Here is a 27,918-nt window from a genome sequence, read left to right as displayed (position 1 = left end):
CCCCCCCCCCCCCCCCCCATCATCACATACCCTTCACCATACTTAGAGATAGCCATGGGGAACTTTCCATTAGATCATCGCTCAATGCAAATCAAAGCTATTAATAGGTATTAAGCTAACTGAAATAAAAACATGCCAATCTCTAGGTATGGTTAAGGGTATGTTATATTTACAATACATTATTTATTTACAAAGAAAATTGGTGTCCTTAAAAGGTTGGATTTTCCTATTTTTTTTAAAAATAATTAAGGCATTAACAATTTCTCAAGCCACTGTAGCATTATTGGCAGCACTAGTAGTGATTGTAGTAAAAGCAGTAGGCCTAGTATTTATTTTTATTTGACTTAAAGCCCTGCATGGTGTGAATAGAATCTCTAAGAAATGGTCTTAAGACCATTAGGCCTTGTTCACAGGAGACATTTTGACATGTGACAATAGGAAAAGCACACAAATATAATGATGATGATGAATAATAATAATAAATAAAAGATGGTTGAATTCCATTTAGCTGTGAAAAAGTTAGTCAACCTCAAAACAAGTCTACTGGTAAATGTATGTGCTTTGTTATTATTCTCTTTCAAACTCTGATCTCACAATTCTTGTATTTATAGAACCAGCTGACATATTTGTCATTGGCCTTTATAATTGGTAATGGTTGTTAGAATGTTAGCATCAGGCCCATTTATACATTGTTTTGGGGGTAAAAATCCCCAGAGAAACCTCATACTATTAATTTGAGGAATGTTCTGGCGCAGGCTTGTTAAGGCTGGAACCACATTACCATAAATACATTAAATACTGCTAATCAAATCTTACAGTACAACTTTTGACAACATGAAAAAATAGACGTTGGCTCAACTAAAAATTTTAAGCTTGTCTACTTTAAATTTCCAAATTGTCTAAACAAGAGACTATGGGTCTGTCTCATGTTTTGTTGGACAGCCCATGTGTCTGTCATCAGCTGCCGATGATGCATCTTTGCTGTTAGAAAGTGTGTGTTGAATGTCTGACAGCACCAACTGTTCCTAAATAATTGAGAGCTGAGACGAAATCTTAATCTTTAGGCACATCTATGCCAAGTCAAAAATTTACTGGCAGCTGAAAAATTTGCCGGTGACACATTCAAAATAGATAAAATATCAAAAGATGTTTAAATGTACCTCCGAATACAACAAGTGAAAGAAGTTGAAACGGCAGTTGAAAGAAGTTTCAGTTCATGTGTACGCACAGAGATGATTTCCAGATGTGTTGAGGTTTGTCAAGACAACAACTTTAACTTCTGGTGTCCCAGATAGCTCCGTTTGTAGAGCAGGTGCCCGTTTCTAGAGGGTTCGAATCAGACCTGCGGTCCTTTGCTGCATGTCATTCCCCCCCCACACACACACACTTTCATTTCCTCAGCTGTCCTGTCACAATGCTGACTGAGAATGCCCTAAAAATAATCTTTAACAAATTCAATTTATTTTCTTCTTAATTTAAGTATAATATAAAAATAATATGTAGAATTAACAATTATATACTACTTTTGCTACATACCAGCCCTGCTCTTTTGTCAAGGGCCAAACATAATCTCTGTGGATTCCCTGTTAATTTACGCTAATCTTCACATAGATCTGTATTCAAGTCAAATTAAATCCTTAAATCCCAACAGTCCACCTTCTGCATTCAAAGACGTTCACTTCAATTTCCAATTCATCTCTTACTTGTATGGTCTGCTCCATTTTAAAAGGGAGTTGCAGGTGTTGGATTGATGGGCTGCACTGAAAGTATTTTCAGTCTTTTATCTGTTTGTAATGTAACGTAGTCAGTCATAAACCCAGATAAATACTATAATTATTGCTTCTGCCTCTCACAGCTCACCCGTCTGCCGATTATCTGTCGTAGCCATCATGATTACTCAAGCACACACACACACACACAAACACACACACACACACACACACACACTTTTTGATGTGTCAAATCTGTATCCATCATAGTAAGTCAAAGTGAGATTTAGTGACGCGCCCCGGCGAGGTAACCGCACTGTGGGCGAGTCCATATTAAATTGTCTACTGCACTAGACCAGATTGTGTTTGGCCAGTCCAACCCACTCCTCTATGCTAACGCCCTTTCTGCCTCCATCCATTTTATGAGCTGAACGGGACTGGAGACAGTAGAAGAACATAAGAGGAGTAGAAGGAATAACTGAAGGTAAACGTGTGAGAAAAAAACAAAAGAGTAAGGGCTTAAATAATAGCAATGGACTGAGTGGAAGAAATGGTGGGTAGACTGTGACAACTAATGATGTAATTATTTTTTGCTTCACCATATGTGATTAACTACATTGTTATTTCAACATTTGTCAGTGTTTTAAATGTGCAAGCCTACAGCTCCTTCGGCAGGAGCAATACAGACAAAACAAGACCTAATGGAATAAAACGCCATGCCATGTACAGTACATAGCAGCAGCTATACTAACAAGGTTCTGTGTTAATGAGCTGGAGGGGGTGTAAACACATGCCTGAGTGGACACACTCACGTATTTAAGTGTGTACACACAGACACACACCCACACACACACACACACACACACACACACACACACACACACCACCTCGATGTGCTAAGACTTTCTCAGCATTCTCTCATTATGCCATTAATACTTTTAAGTGTTTGTTACTATGGCAACAGTGTGATTTATTTCCCAATTAAGAGTTAGTGAACTTGCTCACTTACGACCAGTAATATCAAGCTGCACATAAATTACCTTCAGAAGTAATGCGGTCCATTTACTAGTAAAAACAAAGGAACATCCCCATCTCGCATCTCCCAAACAAGAAAACTTCTGTATCAAGAGTTCACTTCTTAGGTAGCTTATTGTACAAGAACAAATATTCTCTAATAAGTGTGTGTCACATCTAATTGGCAATTAATGTGCTCGCTAAAAAGGTTGAAATTCAGCGGGCTTCACATCCAATAGCAACCTCTTTCATCCATCTAGCTTAAAATTAAGATAAACAATGCACGGATGGATGAGCAAGTCGGCAGGCAGGTGGGAATGTAATGGAATCAATTAGGCAAACACTCATGATTTATATTCTGTGCTGATAACAAAGAAAGCTTAATTTACTTTTCCCCTCTTACTGATATCATTTGTTTCTATTGTTTATGCGATGATAACATATGGATCCCATTCCCTCTTGTGACAAACAAAATGAGCAGCAGTGCCTGCCTTTATATTTATCTGCGCGAGTACACACATAGGAATGTATTTGTGTGCGTGTATGAGGCAGAGGTGTTAATTATTAACTCTGAAAATGGTAATGCATATATTAGCTCTCATGAACACAAAGGCCATTCTGTGTGTATCTGGTTGGAGTAGATTATACTTTCTGTTTGTATGTGTCTGTAATTTGTCTTCATGTTGACCTGAAATATGTTTGCATATCTCTGGGTGTGTGGATTTGAGAAAAAAAGACCCTCGCTTGTCTAAGTTTGGAAAAGGTTGTTCAACATCCTTCTGTAATGAAACCCTTAGGTTCCACTTTCTTTCTTTTTTCCATTCCCCTCATTCTCTCTCTCTCTCTCTCTTCTCTGGCTCGCTGCAGTGTTTTTGAGAAGTAGAACTCGTCTGGCCCTCATTAATGTCTCTCTGGCATCCGCTTGGCTCTGCATATTTTCTTTGCTTTCCCCTCTTACAGCTTCATTCTACATTCTAACCGTGCCATCAGTGTACGTGCAACACTGCCAGGCTTCAGCTGCAATTAGTACCTGTGTCATCACGCATTCACACACACATACACGGAAGAAGCATTCAGGTCCAGATCTTCTTTGTGCCCAGCACCACTCTTCCTTTTTTTCACCCCTGCAGCCCTTTCAATAATGATGGACTTGTTGGACAATAATTAGACAGACTTAATAAGCATTCAGTTAGTCCAGGGAAACAATGGAATGCCTTCTTCCCTTCCATTAGGGCTTTATTATAAGCCTGTTCCCTTCAACTGTTCTGGAAAACTGGCACAGCACAGGTCTGTTGGTGTATTCTCATGTTTTATGACTGGTTTAGCCTTGATCATTGTGGAAAATAGATTGGGGATAATGTTGCCTACAGTTTAGGGCTGAATGGCACCACATGAACACTGATCAAAGTTTGCTTCTGATTATGCAATGTGGTCTATTGGAAGCCAGCCAGACCAGGATTGGGTTGTGCACAGTGTTGATAAGTGCTATCGCTTTGCAAAATCTGATGCCATTTTTGGCATTAGCCTGCAAAGGCGTCAAATTGTCCCACTGTCCCAGTATCTTATTAGCTCTGGTATGAATCTTTTATTTGGGTCTCTATCCCAGAACCCCTAGACAAAGTCATTACCGTGTTCACTTTTTCAATCGCTCGCTCTTTTCATGTTCGGAGATCACTCCTTTATCCCCAGTGTTCTATTTTTCATCAAAACGTTATCCTCATTCATACCCTCAAACACTCTTCAAACTTGAAGAAATGGGACCTACGTCTCTTGGAGAGAAAAAAAAAGGAACTAGGTCTGTGGGGATCACCAGTGAGTTTCTGACATGCAGAATTACCCTTAAGCTAGTGTTGAATGTTTTAGAGCAGACTGGTCCCTTTTTCTGAGGGGGATAAGACGGCTCTTGTGTCTGCCGGGGCTTTGGCGATAGAGGAGAAGCAGCTACCTATTCTGCTCTCCCCTCTCATCTCTTTACACTAATTAAAGAGAAATGGGTTTAAACCTTAGTGGGGACGCACATCTTCTGAATGCACACAGGTGGGTGTGCATAGGTACATACATTCATCAAAGTGTTTCATGAAGATCCTGTCCTATTGTGTCCAGACACTCATTTTAGGTCAACAATTTTATTAGTAGGAGCGATGAAATAAAATGTGCTAAATCCATGTGCGTGTGTGTGCATGTGAATAGTGTGCAGTGTGGTGGCAAGGCACCGCAAGCGATGATAAGGAGGGGGCTTAAGCAGTGGGCTCTCTAGGACTAATCACTGCATGCATTTCAAAGGCGGGAATGCCAATTAAAACTGATAGGGCTCAATATGGGGCTTTTGGGCTGTCACAGTGTGAAGCAACACATCCAACATGAAAATCAATCAGCCCCCTGTCTCGTGGTCAGGAGAAGCGGTTTGCCAGCCACTGATCCAACACGAGCCTCTGGTAAATACGTAGGATCTACACGGGGGCTAAAGCAGGGGCAAGGGGGAAAAGACTAGCAGGGTCATGGAGAGAAGACAGAGATTTGTGAGTCCCCGATCATCATGTGTGTGTGCGCCGGTGTGTGTTGGGGATCAGTGGGCCTGTGATCTCAACTCAACTCTAAAAGTAGGTGGAAAAGTAAGTGAGAGGGACTTTGATATATGAGAAGGGATGAACTGCAGGGTGTCAAGATGAGGCAATTTAATATTCCAAGCCACTTTCAACCTACTTTATTTCATTTCCACATCATACAATCATTTGATATAGTCAGAGGACATATATTCCAGTCAAATTAAAGCTCTATTGCCCCTATGAGGAATTCTAAGTAATGACAACACTGTTGGCGCGTCCACAAGCCTTCCGTGATCGCACATGTGCCGCCCACACCTCCTCCACGCAATTGCTAGTACCCAATGAGGACACGGAGGATTTAAGAAAACCTGATGGACTCTTTAGAACAGGTCATAATCTTAACTCGAGCGTCTGGGCGGCAAAGTCGCCACAAAGCCATACTGAGAAATACGCTTGAATATACGGACGTTCATTAAAATCAAGTTATCAATAACAAGTTACAAGTTGATAGCAGTTCTCATGTCTGACTATAGAGCCAGAGCCAGAAGTTGGTGCTTCACATTGCTCTCATTGTTGCAACAGTACTAACCATCTAACAATGTCATATATAATACTATATCATCGTTTTTCTGTAGTAAAAAATGTCCCCTTTCATACTTAAAGCACATTCAGACGATCATGTTTGTGGACTTTGGACAATAGTGGTATGGTTGTTACCACACCTACTTCTTAACAGTGCTGTATCAGAGTTAGCAATATGAAGAGATCATATAGTTGCAATGAATATTTTGCTAAGACAGAACATCATTAATCTACAATAAGAGAATGAGTCACAGGTGCATCATTGTCTATGAAAACTTAGCCTACTTTGGATGTATTGTGAGCTAAACTGGGCAACATTATCACTGTCACTGTGTCACGAGCCAAAGCATTAGGAGTTTGTTTTAGCAACCAACATAAGCATACTCACTTGTATACTTGTACTTATTTTAGCACATTTCATGAAACCCAAGGACGCTTGACACAAGCACAGAGGGACAAGTGAAAAGAAACAACTAGCCAACAGAAACACAGGCTGAAAAGGAATAAAAACCAGGTGCTAAATGGAAGGGGGGCGTAGTTTCAGCTACTGACCTGAAAGTAAAGTTATGAAATAGACATATAACATACCTGAAGGATGGATTTTGAATAATTTACAATCTTGTATTTGTCTCCATCTGTTGACAGCCAGACCATTGTCTGTCACTTTCTCTTTTAGCTGTCAGTTGTTGTTTGTTTCATTTCCTATTTTTCAGTGATGGCCCTGCCCCAGTATCAGCCAAAACTACAACCGATAACTTCTACATTAAAATACAAGTAGACCTATATAAATAAATCTTCTGCTACCATATATCTGGCTGGATACACTAACACAGGCTTTACCAGTGTTACGCTGAAACCTATGACCCATCACAATGTGTAGCTGTAAAAAAAATCATTATGTGTCTTTGCGGGGAAAACTGGACCGGGGCAGAGGCCATAGTTACAACTACATCAAAATAGTGTTATTTTCACTGTAGTCTCGTTTGCTGTTACAGGTCACTCATGATCATCAGATGGAAAATTAGACAGTTTCAGAAACATTAAAAGGTTACAAAAAGTAACTTTAAGGATGTCTTTTACATGTATGGCGTATTTTTACATTGCTGCTCTTGTAAGTAAAGGATCAGAGTGTGTATTCCAACATTGCAAGCTTTTCATCTAACTTTCAGCAAGAAAGCTTCAAAACATATTCCTCAAAAAGATGAACCATAGCTTTATTAGCTGACACTGTATCACAAACAATTCCCCCCAAAGAACTGACACACTTCCCTTCAGCAATATGTTATCATATTTATTTGTAAAAGGAAATCAATAAGGGTAGTGGGATGTTTGCAAATGCACTAAATTAAAAGTTTTAACATATATCTCGTCATGACCGAAAAAATTAGATCCAGGGTACAAGGGGCCAAAATGGATTTCCTCAGAAGGGGGGCTGGCGTCTCCCTTAGAGATAGGGTGAAAAGCTTAGGCATCCGAGAGGAGCTCGGAGTAGAGCCGCTGCTCCTTTACGGAGAAAGGAGCCAGTTGAGGTGGTTCGGGCATCTGGTAAGGATGCCTCCTGGGGGCCTCCCTAGGGAGGTTTTCCAGGCACGTCCAGCTGGGAGGAGGCCTCGGGGAAGACCCAGGACTAGGTGGAGAGATTATATCTCTAACCTGGCCTGGGAACGCTTCGGGATCCCCCAGTCGGAGCTGGTTGATGTAAATGTAAATGTAAATGTGCTGTATTTATATAGCGCTTTTCCAGTCTTAACAACTGCTCAAAGCGCTTTTACATCTACAGGAAACATTCACCATTCACCATTGTATGAATTCACACACATTCATACACTGTGGCCGGATGGATGGATAAAACATTCATCTCTGAGGAACAGATTTTTCCATAATGGTGTGTGTACAGTTGTTTGTGTGCGTCTAGTAGCAGTCAGGGCAAAGGATCACAAGAACCTGCTGTGGTTTATTTCACTGTAGTGAAATGCACAGGCTACACAGGAGCTGAATGTCAAGACGAGCATTCCTTGACACCATCCAGAGTATAACTACTGTAGGTCACACTATGCCAAGGCAAATTAAGGCAAAGTCTAATACCTTGTGATGCGTGTGTGACTGTGTGCTTGTACAGATGTGTGCAAAGGCTAATACGCTCCGACAAGCTGATAACATATTCCTTGTCATATCGTTTGGCATCATTAACTAATAAAGATTGATTGCCCTTTGTTTTCCGTCAATGTTGTGTGTTTGCACTCTTGCCCTGCTGCCGTGGTTTGTGTGTGTGTGTGTGTGTGTCTGTGTGTTTGTGCGCGCTCGTCTGTGTGTACAATAGAGAGACAAAGAGAGGGAGATGGAAAAAAAAAAAAAAAAGAGTGTTTTTGAAAAGTTCAGGACTTTCCATGCCACAGACCAGACTCTGGCTGGACCCAATCTTCTCCCATGATGCTTTGCAGGCGAAAATTTTGGAAATACTCCAGGCGGTGGCTAAAAGACAGAGAACCAATTTGATATAGGATGTGCAAAACTGTTACATACACACTATTATAGTTTTTTTCGTTTGGCTATTATGGCCTTTAATTGGACAGTTGAAGGACTGTTTGAAGACAGGAAAGGGGAGAGTAAGGGGGGGGGGGGGACATGCATCAAAGAGCCGCTGGTTGGATTCAAACCCGGGCCGCTGTCATAGCGTTGCCAAGGACCCAGCCTGCATGGGGCACACACTCTAATGGCTAAGCTAAAGGTTGACCCACTTAATACAGTATATACACTCGCATAGTCATACACACATATACTGCACATGTAGTTTTAAGTGTAATTACCTAGCCAGGTGTTGGCTAATATTTGACTAATCTAAAAAGTGCAGGATGGCCTACAATACTTTGTCATCTCCTTTGTCAAACTCTAACATAAACGCTTCAAAAACGTCAAAAATATTCACAATATTAAAAAGTCTCAATCTAAAATATGCATTTCCCAGTACAACTCTGCTGTGAAAATCAGTTGTAAAATGTATTTCCTGGCTCTGGAGGAAGGTAAAAAAAAACCTGATGATGTCATTAAAATAATCTGCATGATGTCATCAGGGTTATCTTGGCCGGGGCTTGGGACTTTCAATTTGCAACAGAAAGCTTTGTTACAAACTGAGGTGTGCAGAAGATGTTACCAGTAAGGGGAAGTCTAACAAACAACACCATAGATTTGCATTATTGGAAATGTAGGATCCAGTGTTTTTGGCGCTTGACCCATACAGGATATCTTAACCTATGCTGCTTTTATTTATTTTATACATCTATCATTCACTGTTTCCCCAACTTCATGAAAGTGCAATATTAAATTGTTAGACGTCAAAACAAATCAATGTTTTACTATAAATGACGTCTGTAAAGATGAACTACAGTACGTGACCTCAAACAACTGTACTCATATGAATCAGCATACTCACAAGTTGGGTTTTTGGCCTTCCACTATCTCCTCCTCGGGGATGGGGTAGAGAGCCTCGTATGTACGCTTCTCTTCTGAGCCATGGATGGCGTACGAGTTCATCTTGTTGATTTTGGGAGGGAAGTACGACCAGGGGAGGAGAGCCTCACCCATCCACCTGTCCCCTGCGATCGTAGCATTGAACACCATGGGCAGTTGTTGCTAGAGAAAGAATTTCAGAAATAAAAAGAAGAAATACTTAAACATCTAACTCAAAGTACCGTTGCTCCAATCAATAACCCCCTCGATGTCTTCCTACCTGGAACGCTTGGCCAGCTCCTGACAGCAATAATATCAGATGCTGTCCATGTCTAAATTGGAAAAAACACAGTTTGTGTGTTTATTTAGGATTGCCTAAAAGCATATAGCTTAGCAGCTTAACAGCTTAGCTCTGTACTTACGGACAAAACTCCACTTCTAGGTAATTTTCTGTAGAACTATCCAGGAAGAAGGACTCCACAACTGATGATGATGAAAAAGAAAGATCAGTGAAAAAATAATGATAACAATCATTAAATTATTTGAGTCATTTCTTTTTAGTTACAGCTCAACAATATGTTAAAAATACATTAACTTTCACGTAGGATATGAAGAACGGCACACCTTATAGCATTCTCATGATCTACCTAGATTATAATGGGGTTGGTTTCCAATCTAATAAGTAATCGTAATGAGGTCAAATATGTGGGGCCCACTAACCGAAATCAAACGTACTTAAGGTCAATCAGATCGGATCGTTATTACTCAACCTCATTACAGGGTTTAATTGCTCTGTCACCAAAATAATGATAATGCAATTACTATTATGGCCTCATAAACAGAGCTAGTCCCTATAGTCTCTTCAACCTCATTGGACCATATTCATGATTTTATCTCCACCTTTACAGTGGCCTAAAAAATCCCTAAATCATGACTGCATTAACAATGTTATAAGTCCAACAGCTACACTACTACAATAGAGACCCAAAGACCCGCCCTTCTACTTTCGGTCCATGGGACTTATCTCTGAAAAAATATGAATGGGAGTCAACGAGAGATAATAATTAGGATTTGGTCCAGTTCAAATTGTGCCCGCATTTCACAAATGATGTGTGTAAATTTAAAAACTAATTTTACTTGTCAAGACATAAATGATTTGAAATAAAGAAATTGTACAAAACTAGGTTTTGTGTGAGATTTTTTTAGTAAACTACATCTCTCGTCTCAAACAATATACTGTACGTCTCCTTGTCGAGCTTATACCGGACAGATATGAAATTCTAAACAAGAAAACAAATATACAGTTCCAAAAATGTTGAACTATTCCCTAAATTATTCATGTAGGCCTTTAAAAATAAAAATCATTAGTAAGTATATTAGTAGTTACAAAAGAACCTCTGTCTATCAGTATTGATTAAGACATTGATTTGGAAATAAGTTGTATAATACTTTTAAAAGATCACAATTAGAATCACTTTACTAACCATGGAGACAGATATGCATATCCTTCAGAAAGCTGTAGTGCAGTATCATTCGGTATTGCCTGAGCGCCTACTTCTTACCCACCTTCATAATCCCAGAGTCCAGGGAAGGGCAGACTGGGGGGCCCTGCAGGAGCTGCTGGGTCATTGAAGAAGGGACCAAAGATCTCTATCTTCAGCCCCCCTTGTCCCGGGGAGAAATTGATCCTGATGGGGTCATGATTCACAGGCTTGCTATCCCAGGTGTGCTGGATCAAAAACTGCATTTTTGTAAAAGGACTGAAAGAAATATTTCATCAGAATGAGAAACTGCTATGTGACATAATGACACAATGCAGCAATAAACTGCAAACTTACAGAGATTCACAGCAAAGCAAAATGTGGATGAGTGTCAGAAACTGTAGTCTATGAGCTACCCCCATGTTGTCAAAGCTCCAAAGACTAACTGGGTAAAATACTCTCAACCGTGCATGTCTTAATATACTCCCTGTTCAGATCTTTAAGCAGTTTGTTATCAAATTCGATTGCTGATATGCAGTTCTGTTACTCAATAACTTGTCAAGATAGTAAAATTTACTTCCTGATATGGAGAACTTACAACTATCAAAGTGAACTTACGTGCCCAGGTAGTTGTTTCAGATTAGACCTTGTTGTAATTCTTGACAACAGATAGACACGCTACCAAAGAAATGTTGTTTTCTCAACAGAAAAACAGGCAAGCATAACCACACTCTTGTTTTGTTAGCCAATCATAGGACCATTTGGCCATGTTCTATCCAGCTTATTTTCTAGTAATACGTTTGTTTCTTGTTCTTATGAACCAGCCAAGCTTGTCAGGGTAAAAACGTAATCTCTTTCCGTTTACAAAAAACGTCATACAAATACTCAAACTGAAACATCAAGATTAGATTTGTTGAATTGAATTATCCTCCGACTGAAGCTTCCTGACACAGGGCGGAACCTTTTCACTTTCCTGGTGTGCAGACGGAACAATGTCTGCCGTGCACAATCTTCATTCCCATTGGTTGGTAGTTGTTTGCCTCAAAACGGACGGCGGAACCGAAGAGTAACGTTAATGTAAAAAACCCTGTTATGTTATTGTATTGTAAACTACCACGTCTCAAATAATACATTGATATATTTAACTCGTAAGTTTCATTATTCCCTAAAAAATGATTTGTGTTGCAAGTTACCCATTTGTTTAAAAAACCAAAAGGTTTAGTTAGTTAGCTAGCAAGCGAGAGTTAAACCTAACTGAGATTGTGTAGCCAGGTAGCTAGCTAGCTAGCTAGCTGCAGCGGTAACCACAGGTAACGTCAACGCAAGCAACCTTGTTGTTGTTTTTTTTGTAGCAACTTTAAAACGTCATTGGCGAAATATATTTGGATTTGAGGACGAGTTTTAACACACTATAATATTGGTTGGCATTACTGACGTTAGTGCACAGATTGTAATGTTGAGTTTGAAGCCGGTAACGTTAGAGGGGATTTTAACTGGCCAACTCAAACTGTTTTGCTTGTAACAGTTACCCAGACTGCGTCTTCACCATGGAAGCAGAAGTAGAGTTTTTACGTGATCAAGGTAAGATTATCCAGCCCCAAGCCCCTTCAAAACCCCTTCAAGGGAAGTTTAGCAAGTGCTCAGATAGAGAATAAGAACAGACAGTACAGAAATACGCCACCGTGACCACGTACACACATACTACGTTGTAGATCATGTATTTCAAGTTAATTATATAGAACAGAAAAATATACCCACGACAATATAGCTATTATTAATGAAGAATCTGAGATTAGTATGCCCTACAGTCCTAAATGAATAGTGAAAAGGACATAATTGTGTGATGCATTACAAGCTCCTTCAGCGCTGATGCCTAACAATGTATCCTCTTAAAAACTGACAAAAGGCTCAAAATGACCCACGCAGACATGATAGTTACTCTGCTTCTGTAAATGGATAGTACAGTCAGGCACATTCACACATCCTAATACGTGCTTGATCAGGATTGTTTTCCTTTCACTGTCAAGCTCTTGTGTGCCTGGATCATTTGGCCACAATAGCAATTGTGCAACGAGGGCCAATTTGTTGATACTGCAGTGTTTATAAGATGTTCATTGTAGTGACAAATCTAAGGAACCTCGTGAAATGTACATCTTTTTGATGAAATGCTTTTACTCCTTTGCTTGAATGTAGGACTACATTTCCAGTCTGAAAGGCTGGATTCATTATTGCCTACTCTATCTAATCTATCATCTTTGCTGCCTGTGCCTTATTACAAACGTGTTCTTGAAATTCATTCATGGTCTGTCTCTATTTCCCTCTTTTTTTTGTTTTGTTTTTAATTGTGAATAACTTTGAACTGTAACTAACTCAACTCTAGCCCAAACTGAGACTGCTCTCAGCAAAACTGCTTTAACTTGACTTCTAAGATGTTTCTAATGATTTCTGCTGTTGTGCTATAACTAATAGTTGAGTGATAGTGTTTGAAATTAGCATTTTCAAAATGGTCGAGTTTGGTGGGGAAACCTGAACTCGGAAATGTGGAGCAACGTGTGTGTGTGTGTGTGTGTGTGTTTCAGTCCACAGATTAAATTCAGCTCTCAGTCAGTATCAGTATGGCCATGGTACTCAATCCACCTCATCTCAGGTACAAAGACATCTGTAAATATCTCTATAAACTGACAAAGATTCAGCATATAATTGGGTATCTCCAGTAAAAAACTGATATGCGTTTGACTTTGTTAGGAAGTTATTTGACAAGATATACCATACACATACAGAAATTTTGAGTATTGAGTCAAACTGGCTATAACTGGATACGTCATCATGCTAAACCTTCATATTCTGTATTTTTGCTCATCAGGTTGAGGAGGCCAGACGGGCAGAGTCTTCTACACCTTGGATCTCAGATAGAAGGTCAGACAGGCGCCATTAAAGTATTTCTTGAATGACAGTCAACACATTCTTGTTACAGGCCCTGTTTATTTATGAGGACCCTGGAGAGCAACAACCTTCTTACACATGACATGATTATTCATCTTTCTTGCAGTATAATGGCTCCACTGATAGCGGAGTACGATCGGCACATGGATGAAATGACTGAACAGCTGCAGAGATACCAGGTGAAAAACACTGGAACACTGACACACAAATTCAATTTCAGACAGTGAGAATAAATATTGAAGAATCTCACATATTACACATCTTGACTTTATCTACAGACATTTTATAAGTAAGCTGTAGACACATGCTAAAGTACTGGCATGCATACATTAAATATCTTGGAACATGCCACATTGTGTGAAAGAAAGCCCAATATGGAGAAGATGGGGCTACATTTAACTTACATGAACTGAGTTTGTTTTAATGAGTAACTTGTGGTTTCTCTAAAGAAAAAGAAAACTTCCTCCCTAAATGGATCAGGACGTCCTAACTAATTAATAACACTCAGTGTTGGTCTACTTGTTTAAATCAATAGGGGCAGATGACAGATGTCAAAGTGAAGTTGGAGAGGGTTGTCAAGGAGAATGAAAGGTAAAAAAAGCGCAACTGGTGTCAACATATGGAGAGTAGCTACACAACATGAGACAGAAGCAATCACTTAACACAACAATAAGCATCAACCAAACCTTTCTGTCGTTAGAGATTGTCTTTGAGTATATATCACATTTATTGGTTTTCTAACCTTTATTATTATACATTCACTGTAATATGCTATGCTTGTATCTGTGCCCCGCCAAACATAAGGTAACAGTGAGTAGCAGTTGAGTAGTTATATTAGTGTTATTCTTCATTTACTGTACCAACAGCCAAATACAGTTTGCTTGTTTGACTGCAGTTTATTTTTTGTATTGTTTTAGTATAATATCATTATTAACCCTCACCTTTACCAGGCTGCATGCAGAGTTAAGGGACTCTGTTGAGAAACAGCTTCACGCCCTGCCGCTGGCTTCAGGAGTGAATGGCAGCACCCTGGAGGAGGATGCAGTCATCAGAAACCTCCAAGAACAGGTCCAGCTGTGTGAACAGGTCTGCATATGTCCATATGTAGTCTTCCATTGCCAGACCCACCTCCACTGTGGGACATCTGGCATTGGAGAAAACGTGTTCTGGTTTATTGGCAACCAATCACAGTCGTCTTGGTCTCTAGGGAGTTGGGTTGGGAACCGGAGGGTTGCTGGTTCAAGTCTTCAAATGGACCAAAGTATGGTGGTGGACTGGTTGCTGGAGAGGTGCCAGTTTATCTTCCGTGCACTGGCAAGGTGTCGTTGAGCAAGGCACCGAACACCCCAACTGCTCAGGGCGCCTTTCCATGGGCATGCCTTTCCAGTCTGACATCTCTCCATTTAGTGCGTGTATTGGTACTGTGCATGTTCGTGTAATTCAGGCCGTGTGTATTAACAACAGAGTATGAATTGTAATTTCCCCTTGTGGGATTAATAAAGTATAGATTATTATTATTATTAAGCTACTGGCAGAGGGCAGGTGACTCTGCCAAAAAACCCTCGGGAAGGAACTTGTTTTGGACGAACATTTGTACGTTTAAAACTTGTTTTAGTCGTGCAACAGAAAACTCTGATTGGACAGATAGTCTAGCTAGCTGTCTGGATTTACCCTGCAGAGATCTGAGGACCAGGTGACCATAGTCCTCAGATTGGACAGATAGTCTAGTTAGCTGTCTGGATTTACCCTGCAGAGATCTGAGGACCAGGTAACATTAGTCCTCAGAAATCCACCGGAGGTTAGAACGCCAACACAGAGAAAGAGAATAAGATTAAGTCCATGTTTTGTTTGCAGTTTTTACTAGGAGATAGACGAGAAATACAATGTTGATACGTTTTTATCTTTACACCCAGTGGTTTGAGACTATTACTGCGTTCCATTTATATCGGAAGTCGGAACTGGGAATGACGTCACACAGGATTTGATCGGGTTCCAGTAAAAAGACAGAAAAATATATTTTTCGGGTTGGGGGAACTCTAATCAGGTTATCCATTGCTAGCAATACCACAATAACAGTTGGTAACAACGCATTATGTGGTATTTTGTGCATGCAAGCATAAAAGGCACCTGATTTTTATCTGATTTAATGAGACGTGTGCAAGACAGAAGTGCTTACAAATCATAAATTCATACAGCTTTCACTACTGATGATGCTCGGAGCAGCAATGTTGGATTGTGATGTGGCAGTTGGTGAGGTTGTCCCAACTTCTGAGTCTGTGATCTGACTTCCCAGTTCAACTGGGTCGCACCATATGTAACTAAACCCCTCGTAAGCATTTGATTAAAATAAAAAGCTAACGTTACAATAGCACAAGTGGACAAGAGTCAGAAAAAGTCAGAAAAGTGATTCATTCATGAGTGTAATGCAGCGGTGTTTACCTGAAGTTTGCTACTATTAGCCACCATATGCTCCATGTCTTACCAGACAAAGGAAAGGGTATAGAGGCAATAGTCCTAAGTGTGTGCTTGTTCAAGCTTTGTGCTTTCCGACCATATTATATTAATTTACATATTGTATCTTGTGTACTTTACATGCATAGCAACATAAAACAAGACATAAGTAGTTTGAGTAGTTTAGTAACACATTGGAGCTATTAACTGACTATAGCAATAACTACAGTGAGGGGAAAAAAGTGTTTGTTCCCCTGCTGATTTTGTACGTTTGCCCACTGACAAAGAAATTATCAGTCTATAATTTTAATGGTAGATTTATTTAAACAGTGAGAGACAGAATAAGAAAAAGAAAATCCAGAAAAACACATGTCAAAAATGTCATAAAATAATTTGCAATGTAATGAAGGAAATATGTATTTGACCCCCTCTCGATCAGAACGATATCTGACTCCCAGGTGCCTTTTGTACAGGTAACGAGCTGAGGAGTACGCTCTTAAAGGGAGTGCTCTTCGTCTCAGCTTGTTACCTGTATAAAAGACACCTGTCCACAGAAACAATCAATCATATTCCAAACTCTCCACCATGGCCAAGACCAAAGAGCTTTCCAAGGATGTCATGGACAAGATTTAAGACCTACACAAGTCTGGAATGGGCTACAAGACTTTTGACAAGCAGCTTTGGAAGAAGGTGACAACAGTTGGTGCGATTATTCACAAATGGAAGAAACACAAAAGAAGTGTTGATCTACCTCGGCCTGGGCCTCCATGCAAGATCTCACCTCATGGAGTTGCAGTGATCATGGGAACAGTGAGGAAACAGCCCAGAACTACACAAGGGGATCTTGTCAATGATCTCAAAGCAGCTGGGACCATGGTCACCAAGAAAACAATTGGTAACACACTACACCATGAAGCACTGAAATCCTGCGGCGCCCGCAAGGTCCCACTGCTCAAGAAGACACATATACATGCCCGCCTTAAGCTTGCCAGTCAAGATCTGAAGGATCCAGGGAAAAAACTCTGAAAGGGTTGTGGTCAGATGAGACCAAAATGGAGCTCTTTAGCATCAACTTGACTCGTGGAGGACTGCTGCCTATGACTCCAAGAACACCGTCCCCACCGTCAAGCATGGGGGGGGGGGTCTGCTAAGGGGACAGGACAACTTCACAGCATCATGGGACATTGTGCGTGTGGCGGCGCTTTCACTAGCTGCGGCTCAGACGCTCTCTAAATTCTCTAAACTGTATTTCGTTGCATTGTACCTGTACATGTGTAATGACAATAAAGTTGAATCTAATCTAATCTAATCATTGGACGGGGCCATTTACCAATAAATCTTGGGTGAGAACCTCCTTGAATATGGGTCGTGGATGGGTATTCCATGATGACAATGACCCAAAACACACGGCCAAGGCAACAAAGGAGTGGCTCCAGAAGAAACACATTAGGGTCCTGGAGTGGCCTAGCCAGTCTCCAGACCTTAATCCCATAGAAAATCTTTGGAGGGAGCTGAAGGTTTGAGTTGCCAAACGTCAGCATCAAAACCTTAATGACTTGGAGAAGTTCTGCAAAGAGTAGTGGGACAAAATCCCTCCTGAGATGTGTGCAAATCTGGTGGCCAACTACAGGAAACATTTGACCTCTGGCATTGCCAACAGAGGTTTTGCCACCAAGTACTAAGTCATGTTTTGCAGAGGGGTCAAATACATACTTCCCTCATCAAAATGTAAATCAATTAAAAAAAAAAAGATATGCGTTAAGTCTAGATTTTTGTGTTGTTAGTCTGTCTCTCGCTGTTTAAATTAATCTACCATTAAAATTAAAGCCCATTGTGAGGATTTTTTTGTCAGTGGACAAATGTACAAAATCAGCAGGAGATCAAACACTTTTTTCCCCTCTCTGTACAGTTGGTCCTTTTGGCTCTACACAGCACAGCCCTTTAATTTTGTAGGGACTTCTTTGCTTGCTGACAATGTGAATAAGAAAATGTAAGCTGTTCTCTTTCACACAGTCTAGCTGTTGGCAACTCTGCTAGTATCTGTTCTACAGTAGGTTATGTTCTGATTAAGGCTTTGAATGCACGGAGATGTAACACGTAAGCAACATTTCACTGAGCCTGTCGGTCAATTTGTATGTGTATTTGTTTAGGAGCGGGTGCAGGCCATGGAGTTGTGGCAGACTGCAGCCCAGGAGCTAGACCGCCTCCAGCAGACCTATCAGAAGACTGTCTCAGATGGACAGATCCACGATGCTCACAGGCAGCAGCTTAAGGTTCAATATTCCCACGCTGACATGATTAGCGAGCACATGATTGGCAAATCAACATTGCACCACTAGATGGAGACATTATGTTAGAAATGAGTTTAATTACAGCAGTTTGGCTTCAGTCAATGCTTGATAGTAGCATGAGGTAATTACAAGCAGTTCATTTTTAGTTAGTGCCTTTTTTCTGTCACAGGATCAGCTTGTTCAGTTCCAGCAGCACGCACATAAACTCCAAGTGGCCAATCAGAAACTGGAATCGGTAAGTGACGGTTAATTAAAAGCATGTTAAATTATTGCCTCCTAATTAGCCATGGGATGGAAATGCTGTGCAGGTCTCGGAAATTAACCCTGCTTTCGTAATTAATCTTGTAACTAAATTTATCGGTTTCTAAATCACTCTGGTAGTTAGCCAGAACTGTCTTGGTCGCATAATGGACTGTCAGCTTGCTCGGTAATCCTATAACTACCAGCACATACTGTCTCTCTCTCTCTCTCTCTCTCTCTCTCTCTCTCTCTCGCTCTCTCTCACCCACAGTCACACATAAATACACTCAGCATCAAACTGTTTAGGCTCTATTAAGACAGTCATCTGAAAAGCTCAACATTTGTAGCATGGCGAATAAGGCATATATAGAATGTTGTGCATATATTTATTTACATACAAGCCCATGCACACACATATATGCCTGGTGGTAACTTAGGACACAATTGAGTGTGGGAAGAGACAGTAATACTATATCTCGCAGATGCATTTTTAATGAGAGGGCATGCCTTGGGCATTCCCTTCTCTGACTTCTAATACAAACAGCTCTTTCAGTTGCTGTAAAGTCGAATGGCTTTGTAACCATGAATGACTGACAGTCTCCTTAGGCTTAGTTTTGTTCTTAACGGACTTAGAAAGCTTTGAGAGAAGTTTTTTTAAAGATTATTTATTTGGCATTTTAGGCCTTTAATTCCACAGAACAGATGAAGGCATGGAAGGGGAGAGAGGGGGGGGGAATGACGTGCAGCAAAGGGCCGCAGGTCGGAGTTGAATACGCGGACGCTGCGTCTAGGAGTAAACCTCTTTATATGTGCCCTTGCTCTACCAACAGCAATCCAGCCAAGAGAGATACGTTTTAAGGGGAAGTTGTTTTTTGAGCTAAAGTTCAGTGTGTGTATTTGGAGTCATGCCACACAAATGGCAGTCGTGTCTCTCTTGCCACACACAGACCAGCCAGCAGTTCCTGAAGACGGTGACAGAGCAGAGCACAGAAATGGAGGAGCTACACAGCCAACTCAGGTAAATAAACACATCCGAGAATCAAAATGCTCTGTAAATGTACTCTGTGAGGTGTACTATGGATGTTAAAGGTTTGAGTTAAAGGAATAGCTGTTAATGTTATTGTGATGTTAATGTTTTAGCACCAGTATCGCAAAAAGCCCAAATGATACCCAACCTTAAACAGCTAGCATGGCTCAGTCCAAAGGCCACTAGATCCACCTGAAAACACCTCCAAAGCTCACAAGCTAACGTGTTGCACCTAATTTGTTTAATCCAACAAGAAAGTGAATAAAGTGTATTTCTGAAAATGTCTTAAAGGAGAATTCCGGTCAATTTCTATGAATCCGACTGCAGTAGATGTGAAAGACATGCATGAAAGGTGTGCTAATTCAGCTGTGTTTAGTTCCTATGTTGATACTATAAGGGGAGCTTCAGTGTGACACCGAAAAGAGATCCACACATATTTTAAAAAATTAGTCTATGCCTATTTTTTAAAAGGGCTGTAGTACAACTAGCAGGAAACCCGTTCCTTCCTACATTTTAGTTTTCTCTCTTTTCTGTGTTGTAGTTTGTAGACGGTCCCTAAGGTCTCAAACTGCCTCTCAACACAGGAACTAAACACAGCTGAATTAGGCAGCAGTCCGATTCACTGTGTTCACTCTAAAGGAATCACTTCACATTGGTATGCACTTTTAATGACATTGTGAACAAGTTTAGAGGCTAAAACATGTTTAAAACTTGCCCTATTTAAGCCTGTTGTGTGTTAACAATAGCAGGAGGATAACTTGGTGTAGGCAGCACCGATTGGTTTAGTTTCCCTCTTTCCTGACAGACCTCCAAATGCACAAACAACAGAGCTATGTGTTGGAATCGACCGGAATTCACCTTTAATTATTTTGTATTAACCAAATAAGGTGACTATAAAATAAAGAAGGCAGACAGGTTTCTCTGTTGTTATATACTTTAAGTGTCTTCCTGGTGTAGGCAGGCCAAAGCTGAGCTGAGGACGGCCACAGCCAAAGTGGATGAGATGACCAAACTGCTACAGAATGTCCAGGACCAGATGCAGAGACGGGTGAGTGAAGATAAATCAATAAAAATACATTGAATTATATATATATATATATATATATATATAGTAGGGAGTAGGGAACACCAGTTGATTCAACTTTTTAATAAATATAAAATGTATCTAATTTTGTGGGGATTGTTTGCCTGGGGCATGCATTTGGGCTATAGTGACCAGTGTTTGTCATTATTTTGAATATTTTTTGAACAAAATAATGAATCCAGTTAATTAAGTAACAAGAATCATTAGACGTGTGTATATGTTTAGGAGGAAGAAGTGGCAGACGCTCAGGGCCGAGAGGACGCAGCAGACCGACGGCTCCAACAGCTTCAGGCGGCCTTGAGCCAGCTAGAGACCAGGTGAGCTAAGTTAAACAGCTCCTTCACCTGCATTCCCATTTCACCCTTTTTACATCCTTTTTTGTAGAAAAGTTTTATTTATTTATGAAATGTATGCAGCATTATGAAATGGGAATTGTATAAAATCTTACTAAATTGTTAAGAATTTCTGCTTGTTTTTTCCAAATTGGTCATTTGACATGATCACACCACATTCCACTTTTCAGTTTAGACCTAACATATATACTGTAGCAAGAGCCCAACACCAGTAACCAACTTCACGAAGACCAGTTACTGAGCTTTATGGAAATATTTGCAATGTCTGAATGCTTTGGGAAGTCGTGGAATTTGAGGGGGAAAAAAGACAGGGAATCAACAGTTCCTTGTCTTTTGCTCTTTGCTGCTGGTACTCACTCTTTTTTTCTCAATCGCCAGACTAAAAGCTGCATCTCAGGAGGCTGAATCAGTTCGCAGAGATCAAACTGTGTGGGAGAGAAAGGTGGGGGTACTCCAGGCACGTTGTACCACCCTAGAAGAGGAAAAGTATGACGCCCTGGCCAAAGTTCGAGAGAGTGTCCAGTTGGCTGAGGAGGCTGCATTGCAGAAAGACCAGGTGACTGCAGTCACTGTCTTTGTCTCTTCCTTTCTGTCTCTGTCCCTTCCTTGTTTTTTTACCTTTTTCACCACCCAAGCCTTTTCCTTCAGTCTGTTCAGCTGCAAGATACTCTGACAATCGATCCTTTGTGCCCACATCCTTTCAGCACTTCAGAACTTTGCCCACTGAAATGTATAGCTGTGTCTGTCTTTACCCTCTCCCTTTAGGCCCTGTTAAGAGAGAAACAGAAGATGGAGGAGCTGGAGAAGACAAAGGAGGCCATCAAACAGTTAATCCAGGACGCTGCAGTCCGTACCAGAAAGGAGGTGCAGAACAAGATCTGCTGGGCTGTTTCTGTAGTAGATATCCTACTGAAACTGAAATCTAGCTGTTGAAATAGGCTTTACAATCTAGAAAATATCCCAGAATCACCATTCATTTTACTCATAGAAATAATATTCATTCAAATAAAATTCCTTTTATTTCATGATTCCACTACATGCCCTCCATATAATTTGCTGCACGTTTGAAAATAATCTTCTTTTAAGCTACAGAATGCATCGCATCATTACCTAAAAGCACTGGATGACGTTGAGATAGGGCCAACTCTATATTTAAGTTCTAAAACATCAATATCTGGAAAAACTACAGATAACACTGGATGTTTGATTTATTATTGGCCTTACATGAAGGCATAGCCTCTGCCTGTAGTGATGTACTAATCCAAAAGCAAAGCACCCCCTTCCCAACCTCAGTGGGGGAAATGTTGATTAATGCACAATTAATGGGTCTTCTTCATCAAGCCCTTCAACTGTTTAAATCCTGTTAATGATGCCTAGTATGACTGCATCGCTGGCTGGGATCTTAGTCCCTGGCTGGCCTTCAACAAATGATTTTTACTGTGGATGTGTTTCACTCTATGTGGATGTGTTTGCCTTTTTACCTTCCAGGACATTTTCTTGGAGGTTGAGGTTAAACATAGCAGCCAAAGTGAGGCAATTTTTTCATCTTCACTTAAAGAATTGAGACAAGCATTTGTGAAAAATGAATTCCAAAACTGCTTACATTGCTAGTCATACCTCAGGCTCACTTGAAGATTTAAGCACTACTCACACTTATGAATGAGGGTTAAAATTTCAGGTGTGTTCACAATTATCCACTATTCTGACTCAGATCACCTGTAACTTCAGGAGTTTGGACCGGTTGTGCTATGGAATAATATTTTTTAGGGTTGTTCCTATTTTCTAAACACAAAGTCCTGCTGACGATTTATACTGTTCCAAAATGTAACCGTGTTTATAAAGAAATGGGGTACCTTTACAGATGCCTTGAAGAGTTTCCTGTAAAGATGTCAAGAAAGAATGTGCATGAGAACTAATCAAGCCAGGCTCACTCTTAGACACAGTGCTACTAGTGGTCAAAACTCCCCCGGGTACCTTAAAGGAAGTTTTGTTGCTGAAGAATAATGAGTGAATTCCGATTTATTAGGGTTAAGACTACTTAAGATTTTCCTGTTTTCTCAAACTGTCAAATAGACAAAGAATGCATTTTTTATTGATATATAAATTGTAGATCAATGAAATTATTAAAAAGTTGACCTTAAACTCATTATATATTCCCAGATTCTACTCTGCTTTTTGTTCACAAGCATGGATCGCTTTTTCACACGTTATTTTCATTTTCTTTGTTTTTTTTTCTTTTCATACAACATGCACGGTCAAAGCAAAAGTGTGAATACGGTAACTTTCCTCACACTTTTTCACTTAACCTTTGAACTTAAGCTGTTTAGTCAAGTCGCCAATTCAAGTTCCTACTTAATTAAAGCTATTGTCTATGATTTTCTTTAATAGGTGGATAATGTGCGCAAGCAGTGCAATGTTCAAATTGACCGTATGGCCGAGGAGCTGTCTGCACTTCAGCTAGTAAGAACTTGCCCCATTAAGGACAATTCCCTCCTAACATTACACTAAATCCCTTCTGCTCGTGTGTTTTTTAGTCATTCTGACTCTCTGTGTTCTCTTTCCACCTCTCTCAAGGAGTGTGCAGATAAAGAGTCTCAGATTGAAAGGTCCCTGCGTGAGAGGAAAGCTGTAGAGGAGGAGCTGGAGAAGGTATCCGTGAAAGCACAAGAAAGACGCTGGTAAAGCCAGCTGCAGAGTTTCAATAATGTTTGATTGCATTGTTGTATAATTGTTTTTCTTTTAGGTGTATAAGGAGGGCAGGGCAGAGCCAGAGTTCAGGAAGATTGATGCCCTTCACCAGAGGTGTCTAGATGCTGAGAGGATAAAGGAAGACATTAGTATCACCCTGCAAAGCACACAGAACAAACTGAGGAAGATGGAGATGGAGTGAGTGTAATTTAGTATTGTAAGCTTACTCTTCGATACACATTCATGGCGGGCGAGTTAAAGCTCTCTGCCTTAACTCCAATCCTTCTCACAACAGCAAGGGGAGTGGCTTCATCTGCTGACGATGATGATATAGAATAATATGTTGTCCTCTTCTTTTTTGTCTCTCTCACCCCGTTCTTTGTGGATCCGTCCATCTTTAGCTACAGTGAGGAGCTGTCACGGTGCCAGGAGGAAGTGGGGCGGCTGCAGGGCTCTCTGGCTGCAGCCCGGGACGACTGTGTCAGAATCAGCGAGGAGCGTCTCCAGCTGCAACAGGAGAACCTGCAGCTACGCAGGGAGATGGATGAGCTGCGCAAGGCCTCCCTGCTGGTCCAAAGGAAGGCCAAACAACAGGTTACCCGGTGAAAAGGAAGGAAATAAAAGAATAGACACTTCAGGCACTCCCATGTAGTGGAGCAGGAGTAGTGTAGAGCAGCCACTTGTGCCAGATAGACTGAAATATAATCAACCTGTCAATAAGGTGCTAACATCTTCAGTCAAGGGCATGTCCTTTTCCTCCCACACACAGACCTGTTCCTTTTTGAAAGAAAAATTGATAGTTTTCGCTTCTACAGAAGACTGTTTTTAAAAGCATGTTATTCGATAGGAAAAAAACAATTTGACCACCCAGTCTGTGAGTGCTACATATGCTTCCATACCCAAATCCAATTTTACACCAATAAGTATCAATCTTACACTTTTAGCCTTCACTTTTCCTGGTATTTGGTCATAAACCAAAATATTGAACTGATTAAAATGTTGACCTACTGTAATGATGGTGCTAGATGAAAAGTCAGAGGATCCCTTTAGAGCCATTGGAAAGGAGGGCTCTGCAGTGGGTGATTAAAACCTCCCGGGAAAACATTGATATCCGTCTACTGGGCTTATATCGGTGAGACAAGGTGCCTGCGCAAAGCCTAAATAACATTAAAAGACAATACCTACCCCATCAACTGCCTGTTCCCCCTGCTGCTCCAGTATTTGGTAAGAGATACACAAGTATCCTCTGTGGTACCACCAGACTAAGAGCAGCTTCTTTCCTCAGGCGGTGAGACTCCTCAACTCCTCTCTACTCCACCATTTTTTAATTTCTTTGGTTGCATAAAGGGACTGTAAGTTGCATTTTATTCCCTAACCCTGTGTTGTAGAAGGAGAATAAATATATAAATATATATTAAAAAGTAAATATATTATTGAATGAGACAATTGTGATTGGTTTAAAGAAATGCCAATAAACCAGATTACGTTTTCTGCCGTCCCGGAATGCTATGTGGACTAGCCAGACCCTCCTCCAGAGCTGTTTAGGAAGGTCCGACAATGCAAGACTAGTATTTCTTTAAACCAGTCACAACCCTCCTGGGCGGCGTTAAGCCCGGATGACGGAGATGGCGAGAGGGAAGGGACCCTGGCATGTGAGACAGAGGCCGGATGTCAGGCTTTATCCCAGCAACGCACATCCGTTGAGTCAGACTAGTTCCAACAAGACAGGGCATTTGAATCTTCTTTGTCTAATGAAATGGATGTTGGACTAGCAAAATGATTACCACCCAACCTCACTCTGCTGCTCTCCCCCCAGTTGTCACAGATGGAGCAGGAGTACAGCCTGAAGGAGCAGGGACTTGACGCACGCGTGCAGGAGATGGAGAAAAGCAGCCGAAGCTCAAGTGTTGATCTGACGCGCCTCCTTACAGCACAGCAGAGAAGTACCCAGCGCTGGAAAGAAGAGGCCAAGAACCTTGTTCAGGCCTTTGAGACTAAAATCACAGGCCTCAAGTAAGAACTTGTAAAGGCAGATTTAACATTACAATGAAAGAAAAGACAGACACAAAACCTTCATTGAGAAATGTCCCCAGGGACATTCCCAGGACTAAACTACAAACTAAAACCCCTGGTTTCCAGTTTAAAGCCACTAAATAAAAACAAATGTCCTACTCTAACATCTGTCACTGCAACTTTGCAGGGTTTTTTCCTTGTGTAGATGAATGTAAAGCACAGCCTAGACAAACATTGTCTGGTTAAATAAACCCTGCAAAATGTATCTTCCAATGATAACCTGAATCATAATGGAAACATGTGGGTAACTGACAGACTGCAACAACAACACAATATGATACAATTTAAAATAAGACTATTTATTTAATACAATTCTCTTTAAACTGCATTATAATACATTCTTCTGGTACTGCCTTAAGACTGTTTTTTTTATTCTATCAGTTTTATTACAAACAATGGATCAAAGACTAAGCAGCAGCAGCTAAAGTGGAGCAACAAAGATTTCGATCACAGTTGAAATAAACATTGACTTACCACTTGAAGTTGTTTTCCCTCAGAGACAGCTGTACTACACTGAGACCTATTGGAAATATGAACCTTTGAAGCTTTGTAAATGCTTTATCTCCAGGAGAAGTGGCTTATCTCGCTTTTTTGTGTATTTCAGGTCAGAGCTGAATCGGCAGAAACAGCGTTCCTACGAGCTGGAGAAGCAGCTTGAAACTGACCATGATACTGTTGCTGAGGTTTGTGTTATACACACACACACACACACACACACAGCCCTGCAGCTTAATTTACATTACAAGGGAGTTTAGTGTAAAATGAAGATGAAACAGTGAGCATTTTTTTCTTCTTTAAAAAGAAATCTGGTGTAAGAGGAAATGTAAGATGTTTGTCATGCACCGTAGCGGTCTATGAATTTGAGGCCTGTCAAGCTGCTGCAAATGTCAGGCCTTCTTTGTAACAGTCTGCTCAGAAAACCGGCTACAGAACAGAAGCAAAAGGCTTTTTACTAGAAACCTGCAACATTAGCGTCACAAGTGCCAAGCAGTGTTACATGAACAGCTGGGCAAAGCTAAAATGTATGCAGTCCATCCTATGGACTTCAACAGGATATTGAACTGTCATACATGTACTGCAGTGCATACATGTGAAATAATACAAAATTAGGGGCGCAGTCATGTTGATGAGAATGATGGAAGCTGGCACAAACTGTGGGTCTTGTGCCCGGTCAAAGGTTAGGAGAATGTGTTCGAATGACGAACTAAAATAAGTTTTTCTTTTGTAAAAAAAGTAGTGATGCTAATAAGTAAAGATGAACTCACGTCTGCTTATTAAAAATGCAGAGCCCACATCTATTAGCAACAGCCTGAAAAAAAACTGTCTTTGTGTACAGTGAGAAATGCACCATATGTTCCTTGGTACTGAGTACATTGAAAACAAAAGCTTAGGTAACTTACTGATTGTTATTAGTTTGACTACTTGTGACTTAATGGTATATTTGTTTGTGCAGTATGAGAGGCAGCTAGCAGAGTATCAAGAGAAGACGAGTCTTCTCCAGAGACGATTGACACAAGCTGAACAAAAGGCGACCACTGCTACACAACAGGTATGCGGTACTCTAGGCTCCTACATGGAGAGATATGTCTTATTCCACTTTTTTTGTTATCTGATTGAATACTGACATTATTTATGTGTTATGCTGGGTTTTTCTAACAGCTCAATTTGTTGGCATCACAGCGAAGAAAAACTGCCATGGTGGATCCAGAGACTTTTTAACAGTAACTGTCACTGCATTATAACATGTTTTTCTTGTATTTAACCAAGAAATAATCCCATTGAGATTTAGAATCTCTTTTACAATATTATAGTATTTATAATGTAGAGTTGTGATGGATGTGTTTAGAGCATGTTCTCCTTTTTGTAAATATGATATCAACATTTTGGCCATTTGGTTAATAAATGGCAACATATTCTAATTTTATACACTAATATTGTTTGTCTTATGTGTGGTTTGTAAAATAAACTTATAACAAAATAAAAATCACC

At 40.4% G+C, this 27,918-nt stretch overlaps 2 protein-coding genes across 7 annotated transcripts in view; one reads left to right on the top strand and one right to left on the bottom strand.

The window, feature by feature from the left end:
* c2h4orf33 (chromosome 2 C4orf33 homolog) overlaps positions 1-11,732 on the bottom strand; it is a 20,746-nt gene extending 9,014 nt beyond the window's left edge. The window contains exons 1-7 of one of the 4 annotated variants that reach the window (XR_004660083.1): positions 11,137-11,346; positions 10,865-11,058; positions 9,721-9,781; positions 9,579-9,630; positions 9,282-9,481; positions 8,165-8,323; positions 7,694-8,132 (exon numbers count right to left, since the gene is read on the bottom strand). Coding sequence is in view for 3 of the 4 variants with exons in the window: in XM_034897849.1 (XP_034753740.1) it covers positions 8,227-8,323; positions 9,282-9,481; positions 9,579-9,630; positions 9,721-9,781; positions 10,865-11,058; positions 11,137-11,201 (669 nt within the window). In the remaining variant the exon portion in view is untranslated. Of the gene's footprint in view, positions 1-7,693; positions 8,324-9,281; positions 9,482-9,578; positions 9,631-9,720; positions 9,782-10,864; positions 11,062-11,136; positions 11,348-11,397 lie in introns of those variants that run through there. The other 3 variants (XM_034897849.1, XM_034897857.1, XM_034897839.1) reach the window with 3 other exon arrangements.
* A 34-nt stretch (positions 11,733-11,766) lies between these two features.
* On the top strand, positions 11,767-27,853 carry sclt1 (sodium channel and clathrin linker 1). Of its 3 annotated transcripts, none has more exons than XM_034897810.1 (22): positions 11,767-11,927; positions 12,305-12,360; positions 13,359-13,426; positions 13,643-13,695; positions 13,829-13,901; positions 14,258-14,313; positions 14,673-14,808; positions 18,324-18,446; positions 18,634-18,699; positions 19,652-19,722; positions 20,689-20,779; positions 21,041-21,132; positions 21,547-21,724; positions 21,934-22,032; positions 23,557-23,628; positions 23,743-23,817; positions 23,912-24,054; positions 24,258-24,450; positions 25,673-25,869; positions 26,534-26,612; positions 27,383-27,478; positions 27,589-27,853. In XM_034897810.1, exons 2-22 carry the CDS (start codon positions 12,327-12,329, stop codon positions 27,646-27,648), a joined length of 2,055 nt encoding a protein of 684 aa, XP_034753701.1. In that variant the 5' UTR covers positions 11,767-11,927; positions 12,305-12,326; the 3' UTR covers positions 27,649-27,853. The 3 variants fall into 3 exon arrangements, with proteins under 3 accessions (XP_034753701.1, XP_034753717.1, XP_034753709.1); XM_034897826.1 differs by having other exon boundaries at positions 11,790-11,850; XM_034897818.1 differs by lacking the exon at positions 11,767-11,927 and adding an exon at positions 12,053-12,089.
* The last annotated feature ends 65 nt before the right edge of the window (positions 27,854-27,918 follow it).

The sequence above is a fragment of the Etheostoma cragini genome, chromosome 2 (genome assembly GCF_013103735.1).
Source record: "Etheostoma cragini isolate CJK2018 chromosome 2, CSU_Ecrag_1.0, whole genome shotgun sequence".
Taxonomy (NCBI): Eukaryota; Metazoa; Chordata; class Actinopteri; order Perciformes; family Percidae; genus Etheostoma; species Etheostoma cragini.
The sequence above is the reverse complement of the archived record's forward strand: the minus strand, read 5'-3'. Positions and strand labels throughout refer to the sequence as shown.

What these genes read in the sequence shown, in the direction of transcription:
- sclt1 (XM_034897810.1), top strand. Translation starts at nt 12,327, where the DNA reads ATGGAAGCAGAAGTAGAGTTTTTACGTGATCAAG. An exon ending in CCAATCAGAAACTGGAATCG is followed by an intron (nt 18,700 to 19,651) that starts GTAAGTGACGGT and finishes TGCCACACACAG; the next exon opens with ACCAGCCAGCAGTTCCTGAA. An exon ending in CGACCACTGCTACACAACAG is followed by an intron (nt 27,479 to 27,588) that starts GTATGCGGTACT and finishes TTTTTCTAACAG; the next exon opens with CTCAATTTGTTGGCATCACA.